This window comes from Vipera ursinii, assembly GCF_947247035.1.
Source record: "Vipera ursinii genome assembly, chromosome: 2".
In the NCBI taxonomy this organism is placed as follows: Eukaryota; Metazoa; Chordata; class Lepidosauria; order Squamata; family Viperidae; genus Vipera; species Vipera ursinii.
This window is the reverse complement of record NC_139513.1, coordinates 222886290-222898784: the sequence shown is the minus strand read 5'-3', so window position 1 is coordinate 222898784 and position 12495 is coordinate 222886290. Positions and strand designations below refer to the sequence as shown.

The following is a 12495-nucleotide window of genomic DNA, read 5'->3' as shown; positions in this document are numbered from 1 at the left end:
GTCATCTGTTGAGACCACAGAAGTGTGTCTTTTCGGTAGCAGCTCCTGCCCTCTGAAATGAGATTATTCTCAAAGGGCCCTGAAGGCCTGACTCTTTGCCCAGGCCTTTGGCAAGCATGATTATTCATTATTAGAATTTTAAAATACAATGTAAGTATTAAACGTATTTTAAAAAGTCAAAGGAAAGATAAAAGAAAAAGAAAAAAAAGGAAATTATGGGATTGTGACTTTTACCCTTCTTTCCTTAAGAAGACTTGTCTGAGATGGTATAGGTTCTCCTGCTTGATCAGGGGGCTGGACTAGAAGACCTCCAAGCTCCCTTCCAGCTCTATTCTATTCCATGGAATAGTTACCTTCTTAATCTTTCCCCTCCCTCTTTTTATTTGCCTTTGGCAAACATTTTCAAATCCTTCTTTTTTTGGCTGTCAATCAGATCACTGGGCAGATACTATGGGAGAATGGTGGTCTTCAAGTAACTATGCTCCACGCCATGTAGGGCTTTATAGGTAAAGATCAGCATCTTGAATCACAGTTGGAAGCAAAATAATAAACAATGCAGCTCATGAAGAGTTGTAACATGAATGTAGTGAGGCATGCCTATTTCTGCTTGGTGTCATCTTGTCAAATTAGGCAATAATGTAACATCTGAACACATCCAATATATCCTGAAAGACTTAAAAGAAAAAAGTTACTTATTTCCTAAAAATACTGTATTATCTGAATGTATTGAAATGAGTTGAATGACTGCAATAAAAGGAAGTTTATGTAAAAATAAAAGATGAACTATAGATTTTGTTAGAAGTGAAGATTCAAGAGAAATGCTTCACTGCTTTCGAAGGATTTTTTGTTTATCAAGTTGGCGGCTTTGGAAATGCTCTACTGCTTTTAAATGAGGTTTTCTACCAAATCTTGATATTGATGTAATAGTTCAACTGAAAATAATGAAAGATTGCTATCACCTTCAACTTAATTTAGGATTTGGCTGAAATGTTCAAAGAAAAATAATGACAGATTTAATTCAAAGCACTTAGTCCTATTTCCAATCCTTGATACTCCTGAAAGAAATAAAAAAGTATTCTGCATACATTTATTAGCAATCTGTGTAAGACTGTCAAGGACAGCAGTGAGTCTGATGTTGGTTTAGGTTCCTACTACTTCAAGATGACAAGCTGCATACATTCTTTGCATTTATTTTAGAGGAGGTAAAGCAGATTCCCATAACCGAACAGGCTTTTTCAGGAGGAAAACTGAAAGAAATCAAATAACTACAGATAATCAAATGTGACACCATAAGTCTTTACTAATTAATAATAAATACTATATTAAAAGAGTTCCAATGTGATGTAGCAGGTTGTATTAAATAATGCCTGGACATTGAAAATGACCAATCTAAGTATCCTTTAAATAAAAGGTTGGAGGGAAAATAAAGAGAAATATAGGTGAGGAAATGTTTATCCTGGATAAACAGCAAAAAGTAACTTGGTTCGATAAAAACCAAAGTGGCTGCTACAAAAATAGAAGGTTTTTTTTCCTGGCACATACATAGACTGATCTGACAGATATTGTATAGCTTTTGACCAATAAGTTTACCAGAGTATCCTAAGGAAATTCACATTCAATACAAAAAGTTCAGGTGTTCATATGGATTTGCAATTGATTAATGCATTGGAAACAGAGTGCTGCAGGAATAAATAGAAAATTGTGCTAAATAGGCTTTCCCAGGGATGTGTATTAGGATCAGTTCTTTTTAGCTTTATGAATGAAAACACGATCTTGTGACCTGTTGGATCATCCTTTGAAAGTCCAGTCTGATGTGACCAGAACATCTATTAAATTTAAGGCTGACCCAATTCCCCCCCCCATGTTGGATGATCCCATGATCATCTGAGTACAGTATATACATAAGTAGGAAAATAATTATAGTGGCAAATGAAAGTCAATATTTCCTTATCTAAGCAGAGAAACAGAATGACCATGGATCGGCAAAAAAGCAATAGGAGCAGGAAAGATTTCCTGCTAGCTTTCCCATTGACTTTGTAGGAAGTTGGCAGGAGCATTGGAAATTATGATCATATGACTGCAGGGATAATTTTACAAATAAAACTGGTCCGAAGATCATGGAATTTCAGGAGTACGAAGTAATGGGTCCCAGATTTTTTTACACATACTTTAAGTTAGCTGATTTTAGGTACCTTGATTCAAAGATTGTTGTGAGCAATGAGATGGCAAAGATTTCTGACATCAGCAAATTATTCAGTAATACATTTAAAAGATCCAGAAAGTTCCAAAATGATCAAAGGGATCATTTTACAAATAAAACTGGTCCGAACATCATGGAATTTCAGGAGTACGAAGTAATGGGTCCCAGATTTTTTTACACATACTTTAAGTTAGCTGATTTTAGGTACCTTGATTCAAAGATTGTTGTGAGCAATGAGATGGCAAAGATTTCTGACATCAGCAAATTATTCAGTAATACATTTAAAAGATCCAGAAAGTTCCAAAATGATCAAAGTGAAATGGTTTTAAAATGGCAAACGCAGTTCAGTCAAAAGCACACAATGTTGTAAACTGATGCATTCCTCACCCTTTCTTTCGTACTTTGATGGGGTGTGAGCTGGCAGTAGCTGATCAAGATAATTTATATAGGAAATCTTAGCTCTGGCCAGCTTGGGAAGTGGAGAGTCCTGGAAGAGAGGTCAGAGTATTCAAAGCAATATTTAATTTGACTCATGCTCATTTTGGGGAGATGGAGTTTCTTTTTTGCCTGAATAATGATAGGATCTCAGCTCTGGATCATTAAGTAGAAACCAGTAACAATAATAACAAAAGGAACAGTAACAAAAGAAAACGTGTCTGCCTGATCTAATGGCTTTTAAATTGTAATCTATAGACACTGGGGATCTATTCTTCTTACAGCGAATTCCAAATATTGTTATAGTCGGTTCTAGGAAGTGATAGATGTCGTACAAAAATGGTATTGCCTGCCTGTGGAGGCCATTTTTTGCAGTGCTGTCAATAAGAGAAGATTCAAATGCAAATTGCAAGATTCGTGTGAACCTAGGCATTAAATATTGCAGACAATAGCGATCCATAGATTTGAGGATGCAATATAAGAAGTTAATTAATACAAAATTAACGGAACGTGTCTCAGATACGTTCTGTGCTGCGAAATGTGGGTTTGTGGACACAAACGTCATCTGTAACATAACGCAGGTTTTGGTACTAAAATCCGGATGGTCCGGGTTTTTATGCTAAGAACAGTAAATGTTGACTGTAATATTTGTGCTGTCCGCATCCACTGATCAGATACACAAGCTGATCCACTCCGACGTGTGTGTGTGTGTGTGTGTGTGTGTGTGTGTGTAAAAAATGGATCGCCACCCCAAGAAAGATAAACAAGTGATGAAGAGCGTTTCCCTGAACTCAGTGCCGCTTCCCTCTCCCCCCCCCCCGCCGCAAGAAATGCCAACTTAGAGGTAAGGATGTTTACTGTTTACTAGATTGCAAATCCTGATTCGATTATTACGGCGGCGGGAACCTACGGCGACAAGACTGAGGCAAGGCGGCGGAGTTGCGCAACCTCCCAATTCTGCCACGAACCTCAGGCAACGGACCTCCGACCTGGCGCCTCGAGGTGGCGCGCAAGGGGCGTGGCGCTGGGCCGGGCGTGTTTGGAGAGGCGCGAAGAGGGATTTGAGCACGTGAAACGCCGCCTCCAAGCCTCCCATTTCCCCGCCTGCCGTTATTGTCTCTTTAAGGTCGCGGCAAGGGTGGGGGGGGGGGCGCGCGTGGATGGCGGCGGTTTGTGGTGGTCCGGGCTTCTTCTCGCGAGATCAGCGTTGGCGCCGTGACCTCCATGTGAGAGCAGCGGCGCTTTGGTAAACAGTCCTCCGGGTTTAGGACATGGCTTCCCGCCGGCGCCCGTTAGCTTAGGCGAGCCGGCAGTTCCCAACTAAGCCGTGACAGGGTTTGCCGCCGTTCTGGGGTGGCTCGAGAGAGTCGTTGCTGCTGGTTGGTGGCGAGTGGGGCGGGTGGGATCGGCGGACGAGCCTAGGAGGAGCCGAGACTGCTGGCGCGCCGGAGAAGAGGAAGGCCGGCGGGTAGCAGAAGCGGCTCGCACCGCGGCGGTCTTTCTTCGAGCTTCAGGCGGCAGCTCTTCATCGCCACCCTCGCTTCGCCAAGTGGAAAAATCCAGAGGCGGGAAGCTCCCGCTCCTCCTGTTTGTCTCCTTCGGGAGCGCGCCATGTGGATCCAGGTGCGGACCATCGATGGTGCCCAGACCCGGACTATCGACGACCTCAGCCGGCTGACCAAGATCGAAAGCCTGCGCGAAAAGATCCAGGAAAGCTTTCGTGTAAGCCCTGACCGGCAGCGCCTTTTCTACCGGGGCAAACAGGTGAGGTAGCCGCGACAGACACTCCCTCTCCCCGGCCTCCCAACTGTGCCTTGCCTGCGGCTTTCATTGCCGCCCCGCTGCTGCCCCTCCTCTTCGGTCGAAGGGTTTTCTTTACCACCGTCTAAGGCAGGGGTCGGCAACCTCGGCTCTTTTATGACTCGTGGACTTCAACTCCCAGAATTCCTGAGCCAGCTATGCTGGCTCAGGAATTCTGGGAGTTGAAGTCCACGAGTCATAAAAGAGCCGAGGTTGCCGACCCCTGGGGAAGGAAGCAGGCGGAGATGCCATTGTGCCGAGGAAAGGGGCGGCGGCGGCTTCGTTCCGTTCCTCCCCTCCTCCCTCTACCCGTCACGCGCGAGGCATCCCCTCATCCGCTAGCGGTTTCCCTCAAGACCGGGGAATGGGGAGCCCTTACGCGGGACTCCCGGGAAGCTGGGCGCGCGGGGACGAGAAGAGGGAGGCCGGTGGCGCGAGCAGCCTCTCTCGCGCCGCGCGCCTACTTCCGGTGCTTCCAACGGTCTCCTGGCGCTGGTCTCGCGCGCTCCCCTCAGCTGCTCCTGTTGCTGCTGCTGCTGCCGCTTCAGGGAAGCGGCGGCTGCCCGGAGGAAGTTCCTATCGTCCTCACCTCTCTCGGTTCTCTGCTCTCCCTTTCTTTTATTCTCCCTTTCTTCCCCATGGTGGGAAAACTGCTAGCCAGCTCTGCTGATGTTGTTGTTGTTAGTTGCGAAGTCGTGTCCGACCCATCGCGACCCTATGGACAACGTTCCTCCAGGCCTTCCTGTCCTCTACCATCTTCTGGAGTCCATTTAAGCTCACGCTTACTGCCTCAGTGACTCCATCCAGCCACCTCATTCTCTGTCGTCCCCTTCTTCTCTTGCCCTCAACTTTTCCCAGCATTAGGCTCTTCTCCAGTGAGTCCTTCCTTCTCATTAGGTGGCCAAAGTATTTGAGTTTTAGCTTCAGGATCTGGCCTTCTAAAGAGCAGTCAGGGTTGATCTCCTCTAGGACTGACCGGTTTGATCGCCTTGCAATCCAAGGAACTCGCAGGAGTCTTCTCCAGCACCATAGTTCAGAGGCCTCAATTCTTTGGCGCTCAGCCTTTCTTATGGTCCAACTTTCACTGCCATACATTGCAACTGGGAAGACCATAGCCTTGACTATACGCACTTTTGTTGACAGGGTGATGTCTCTGCTTTTTAGTGTGCTGTCTAGATTTGCCATGGCTTTCCTCCCCAGGAGCAAGCGTCTTTTAATTTCTTGACTACAGTCCCCATCTGCAGTGATCTTGGAGCCCAGGAAAATAAAATCTGTCACTACCTCCATTTCATTCCCCATCTATTTGCCAGGAATTGAGAGGGCCGGATGCCATGATCTTGGTTTTCTTAATGTTTAGTTTCAACCCAACTTTTGCACTCTCCTTCTTCACTCGCAACAAGAGACTCTTCAGTTCCTCTTCTGCTGATGTTAAGTGGAGCTTTTTCTTCCGGCGACTGTACAGGTAATCCTCGACTTACCCCCCCCCCATTTGTTTAGTGACAGTTGGAAATGACACTTATGACCATTGCAGCATTCCCATGGTCACGCGATCAAAAATTCAGATGCTTGGCAGCTTGCGTGTATAGTGTCCTGGGGGGGGGCATGTGATCCTCTTTTTTTGATCTTCTGACAAGCAAAGTCAATGGGGAAGTCAAGATTCAATTAACAGCCATGCTTACTAATAAGCACAGGATTCACCTAACAACTGGCAAGGAAGGTTGTATAATGGGGAAAAACTCACTTAACTGTCCATCTTAGCAGTGGAAATGGGCTCAGTTAGGATTGTAAATTGAGGACTACCTGCACTAGATTTTTAACTGGAGTGTGATCTCCTGTTCCATCCTAAAGAATATGTCTGGGGTCACTAAGAATTGGCATTGGCTTGATGGCAAGTAATCCTCCATGTCCTGTTTTGCACATCTTTTGTGAGTGCTGAGCTTGAACTTTTTGTTTACACTTGGATATATTAATTCAAGTTGTTGCCTCCCCCCCATATATCGGATGATAAATACTGTGATAGTTTGGGTTATTAACCTGGGATAGGCAAATGTGTTTATTTCATTGTGCTAGGTTAGGATTGTGTTCTGTTACAACTTGTCTGGTATCATGTGTATTGCCCTGATATTTTATTGTGATGACTGACTAAAAGTATAAGGAAACTGCCTGTTGTTAATACATATGGGATAGGATAAATAGGTAAAATCTATTTGTTTTCTTTAATCCATAATTAAATAATATAGCAGCATTTTGAGTGTGTAATCAAAACCATGGCTTCGTTAATTTATTACAACAAAAACCATGGCTATTACTTAGAATGGTCAATATTACATCTATACCATCTAGATTTCCTTTAGTGATTGTGGCAGCAAAACTCATTAAACTATAATATCAATATTTTCACTGATTTATATAACTTATGTTTTTGTTTCTGCTTACAAGCAAACAGCAAATCAATATTTCTGGTGCTTTCTAAGTGGCTATGCTGCTGTAGTTAAAAGTCCAACACACCTAGAGGATATGAGGTGTGGGGGCTTTGGTCATAGTCTGTAATAGAACACAATCCTAACCTAGCACAATGAAATAAACACATTTGCCTATCCCAGGTTAATAACCCAAACTATCACAGCATTTATCATTCTATATATTGGGGGGCCAACATCTTGAATTAATATATCCAAGTGTAAACAAAAAGTTCAAGCTCAGCACTCATTCCTGCCCTTCTCCGAAGACTCAGGGCGGCTTACAATCTAGCACAAATCAATGTGCTTAGCAATAGCCTTCATTCTATGTATATGCCTGCTTATTAGGGCTTTCGCCCCCCCCCCCCCCAGCTAGGGTAAGGCTGGAAATATTTTGGATAATTCATATGGCCTTCTATCATATACTTAAAGTTTATCACACAAAGTGCTTATTTAATTTTATGTACTAAATAATCACACATAAGACTGGTTGATAAATCTCCATGTATTATTATGTGTAGAGCACAGTAGACCAGAAAGCATGCTTAAGAATGGAAACTGCTGCACACATAATGAATGCATAACATATAGAAATACTTTTCTAAAACTCTTGCAATATTGCATAATTAAGATTTGAAACTTCCTAGTAGTAATAAAGTATATTGTGATATAACATTGCTTATTTGTGGCAGCATTTTAGGCATTGGAAAATCTTAAAATTGGTATCAAGAACAAAGTATGGCTAGAGAATATAGAGATTAGCCTCTTGTCTAAATAAATTGACTATATTTCCTAGTTCATGTGAATAGTAGGCTAAACCACAATGTGTTGTGTGTGTAAAGTCATTAAATTCATCCATTTGTACTATGCAGTAAATTGTCATTAATAAAATAATGTGACTATGAATCCTAAGATCTCTAGGCAAACTATGATGGCTTAGAGTCGGGAGGTTTCAAGTTTGTCAAGCTGTAAAATAATTTATGAGAGTATTTTGGATGGTCGCTAAGCAACTGGTCATAGGTCAAGGAATAGCTATACTATCGGTATGAAGGGTGGGATTTCAGCCCCAGCTCCTGCCTGAGGGTAGGGGGAAGAGAGAGAAACTGAAGAGAATAATTAGTGAAACAAATGTTGAAGAAGCAAGCTTCCTCCTCTTCTTTTTCTGTCAATGCAGCTATATCATGAATGTTTCAGCCTCAGGTGCCATTTTGGGCAAAAAAGACATACGCCCCATATTTGAAAAGTTACCCTAGGAAATCTGATTGCTGGATGAGAAGCCTTGCACAAACAGCAACTTCATCCTGGTATCTAGGGCCTAATCACAGGAAGACACTTTCATCTTGCCCAGCTTGGCTGCCCTTGGATGTTAGAACCGTAGAAAAGGTAACTCTGAAGCAGTTTGCTATGGCCAGATGTGTTGTGAACAAGCAAGATTTGCAAGGTGGTTTCTTCAGGAAAATATAGGTTCCTTGCTTCTTGTGGTTGCAGCTGTTATTGGAATTAGCCAACTGGTAACTGCCTTCTCTTCTGTGGCAGGACTGGGAATCTGCCCTCATGGGAACCAGTCGGATCGTCAAGCTTAGGCTTGGTTTCTTTCCAAGCCTGGAGACATTGTTTTTTTGAATGTTGTAGCCAGAGTAGGTTTTTCCCCCCAAACCTAGAGAAATTGTGCTTGTGATTAAGTTTTCTCCCTTTTTCTGGACCCAGCACCTGGACCCAGCATGATGCTCCTCAGGAAGAAGCTCCGGAAAAGCTTCCCTTGGAACAGGGAAAAAGCAATACCAGACAAAGGAACTTAATTTTAGCCATGATGTCTTGCTAATGCTTGTGAGCATATTAGGGTGGTTTCAGGAATCGTGAATGGAAAACCTTTGGAGGAGAGTATTTGGATCCTGTGCCCAGCTCAGTCTAGCATTGGCAGCTTGGTGTGAAGGCTGCCTGAATGCAGACAGTAAGAAGTAGTACATACCTTTTTAGATTTGTTTATGGCCCCCTCTGGTTGTGACCCATAGTTTGAAAAGCCCTGATTTAGCAAGGTGTGTGACCCAGACAATTTGTAAAAGTTCAGAATTGGAATATCACATCAAAATTTGTTCAGTCTGCATTCTTGTTTATGAGGGTATGATTCATACAAGATCTTTTCATTATTATATAAAATTACAGTAAATGACTACTGAAAATAGGGTACCAATTATATTGATCTTGGTATATATGGTTGCCTGCACTCTGCATTCAGTAATGAAAATGAGATTTCTTTCACTAGTCCTGATAGGAGAATACAAACATGGCATTTCATTTTTTTTAATCTACAAAATTGTGAATTTTCAGTTTTCCAGACAACAGCTACATCTCATTTATAAGCAGCTCTTCATCTGCAGTGATAATATATTTGCTTCACCATCATCACTGTGTTTGTGAGTTTTCTCTTTGCAAATGTTTTCTTTTTCCACTATTGCATTAGTGTAGAAGAGGATACCATTTTTTAAGTTGAAATTATTTATCCGTCTTGCTGCCCATGGTTCTCCCACAAAGGAAAGCTCCGGGTTCTTCCTTTTGAATAGTTACTACTATTAACTTCTAAATAGAAATGCCTCCTATTCTATGATTTTAATATGCATAATCTTTATTACTGTATCAATATTTAGGATTATTCTTAGACATTCTCTGCTACCTCATCCTTCCTCTTGATGACGGAGAAAATTTTTATTATTTAATTTCTTAGCTTCTAATGATTAGCTTGCAACAGATTCTTTTGTAGTTTCAGCATGCTAGATGGATAGTGAAATAAATTACACTTTATAGGGTTCACATATCATGTTGTTCATAGGATATATGATTCTTTTTTCTGTAAAGCCATACCTGGAAACCTGCTTCAGATATTCAGAAAGCTCAGATAGTTTAATTTCTCTGCAAGTACATGTAAAGCAGAAGCTTATACTACAACACTGTGATTGTGGCTAGAAATTTAATTGAATTATTACAGCACTGGATTATTTTTTGCAATAAGTGTATTTTCAAAGCTTGGCCATCCTTGCTTATGGTTAATTATGCCTAGAGGATCCTTCTGTAAGAGTACCAAATTGCCCACCTCTGGTTTTAATCTTAATTTTGTTTTTTTGAATTTTTCATATCATCCAGACATGTTTCTTTCCATTCTATCTTGTTCCATCTGGAAGAAAACTTGGTGTCACATTTGTTATATAATATGGCAACCTTAAACCAAAGTTTTCATGAGTAGTTTGAAGCTATGCCACTTGGGAGGAACCCTAAGTATATATATTACTGAACTAAATCAAACTTGCTGAATTATTTGATTATGTTATAAAATTTCTTGTCCTAAGAATGTACTTGCTGATTTCTGGGAGGAAAAAAACAAGATTTGAATGGTGAAGCAAGAGAAACATGAGATGACTGTTTTTTATTTTTATTTAAAGTTCTGAAAGTTGATTTTTAGGACTAAGAAAAAAATAAATAGCAGTTTTCTGCTTTCTTATTTAATACTGTTATTAAATTACATATTGTTATAATGAAGATAAGAGAATTCACATACTTAATAATTTTACTTTTAGTTAAATGCCAAATTTATTCTCTTCAATTAACAAGTACCGTATTTTCCGGCGTATAAGACGACTCGGCGTATAAAACGACCCCCAACTTTTGGGAAGATTTTAAAGATTTTTCGTCTTATACACCGGAAAATACTTACATGCCAGTTGCCAAGTGTCCGACACAAGCCTGATTCAGCCCCGTCTGATGCAGATGGTGCAAAGCCTCCCTTTTGAAGCCCAAAGGGGCTTTTCCTTCCACCCACCCTTTGGAATAAAGAGCTGCGTTCACAAGATGCCCTCTTCCAGGCCAGACTCTGCAAACGGCACGCCAGAAGCCGCAACCACCGCGGGAACTCCGAGTCCCCGCCTTTCGGCAGCCTGCACAGCTGAGCGCAATCCGGCTTTGAGAGCGGATTTGCAGATGGAGCAGCCGCGTGTCTGGAGCCAAGCCCCGCCCAGGAGGCGGTCAGCCAGGCGGGTCCAGAAGACGCGCTGGAGAGCCGGGCTTGGGGCGGCCATGCCGAGGCCGCCTGGCGAGGGCCACTGCGTGGTTTGCAGGCGAGAGGGGTGCCAGGCTGCCAAGTACCGCTGTCCAGACTGCCGGGAGAGATAGCGGGTAGCAGGGCGCGCTCTGCTTATGCTCAGATGCCGCTTGGGTGAGGGGGAGGGGCTTCCTGCCGCTCCTGGGGTCTGGCGTTTGCAAGGGGGAGGGGAAGGGGCTTAGAGGCTCTTGGGGGTGGGAAGGGAGAGTCACGTTGGAGGGGGGACTGGACTAAGGAGGCTTGAAGTTGGTTTGGAAGAACGGGGACACTCGATTGATTTATGTTTTTTTTTTCCGGCGTGTAAGACGACTGGGCGTATAAGACAACCCCCCAACTTTTGAGAAGATTTTCATGGGTTAAAAAGTCATCTTATACGCCGGAAAATACGGTATTCATTTTTATTTGTAACTATTAAAAATAGTTGTGGCAACATTGACCACGGTGGCAACATTGACCATGGTGACACTGTGGTTAGAATGCAGTCTTGCATGCTAATTCTGCTGACTACTGGCAGTTCGAGTCTCACCAGTAAAATGAGGATCCAGATTGTTGAGGGCAATATGTTGATTCGGTAAACCACTTAGAGAAGGCTGCAAAGCACTTTGAAGTGGTATATAAGTTTAAGTGCTATTACCTGGAAATTATGGCATGAAGATTCTCTGCTTCAGAAATTCATCTTGAATATAAAGAGGACATTGAGAAAGCAGAACTACGTTTTTGCTTTTTTCTTCCCCTAATTGTATTGATAAATTTTGAAAGCCTGAATGGAACTTACATTCTTGTATGATAATAGATGAAGTAAATTAATACAGTCTGGGACCCCTTATCAATAAGATAAGGAAAAATACCTTCCCCAACCTGGCTTCCTGTAATTATACTAAGATCATACTGTAATTTCAAAAAAGTTGATTTGAACTCACAACACATATGAGTGGCACATGGTCATAGAAGACTAAAGTAGAGAATAGGATTTAGAAAGTTTATCCACATTAAGTATCTGTATATGGGATTACTGTCCCATCTCTTTGTTTCTGTATTTTCCTTCTAACAGGAAGGAAGTAGTAAATTAACAGATTGCATTTTATTTGGAGTTCTACCACTTCTTACTTATTGAATTATTATCATAAATAGAGTTAGAAATTGTAGAGAATATTCATGGCTTGGATTGTAAAGATTTAGGCAGAGGTTTGTCCTCCAAGCTTCCTGCTTGCCTTCTGGACGTTTTGTTACCAAACTAGGTAACATCTTCAAACATTGGAGGACAAATCTCTGCCTATAAATTTCTTTTGGGTGCTTTTCCAGAAATTAAATCACATGACTAGATCCTTTTCTAGTGTCTTTTTTTTAACTAAGAAGTAGTTAAATCCAATGCTAATCTGATTCTTAGCTCCAAACTTCTCTTGAAGAGTACTTTGATGTTTCTTCTGTTGGAGAAAGTAGTGGTAGACAGTTTTTGCTACTTACTTCCATAGAGCCTGAAAAACTATTTTGGATATTGAATAACTCTGGAA

General features: G+C 42.0%; 1 protein-coding gene across 6 annotated transcripts in view; it reads left to right on the top strand.

Moving 5' to 3' along the window:
* The first annotated feature begins 3538 nt into the window (after window positions 1-3538).
* The window catches only part of UHRF2 (ubiquitin like with PHD and ring finger domains 2), a 62447-nt gene continuing 53490 nt past the window's right edge, over window positions 3539-12495 (top strand). For 5 of the 6 annotated variants that reach the window (XR_014491189.1, XR_014491190.1, XR_014491191.1 and 2 more), the window contains exon 1: window positions 3539-4399. Coding sequence is in view for 3 of the 6 variants with exons in the window: in XM_083352543.1 (XP_083208669.1) it covers window positions 4247-4399 (153 nt within the window). In the remaining 3 variants the exon portion in view is untranslated. The remainder of the gene's footprint in view (window positions 4400-12495) is intronic. The other variant, XM_083352544.1, reaches the window with a different exon arrangement.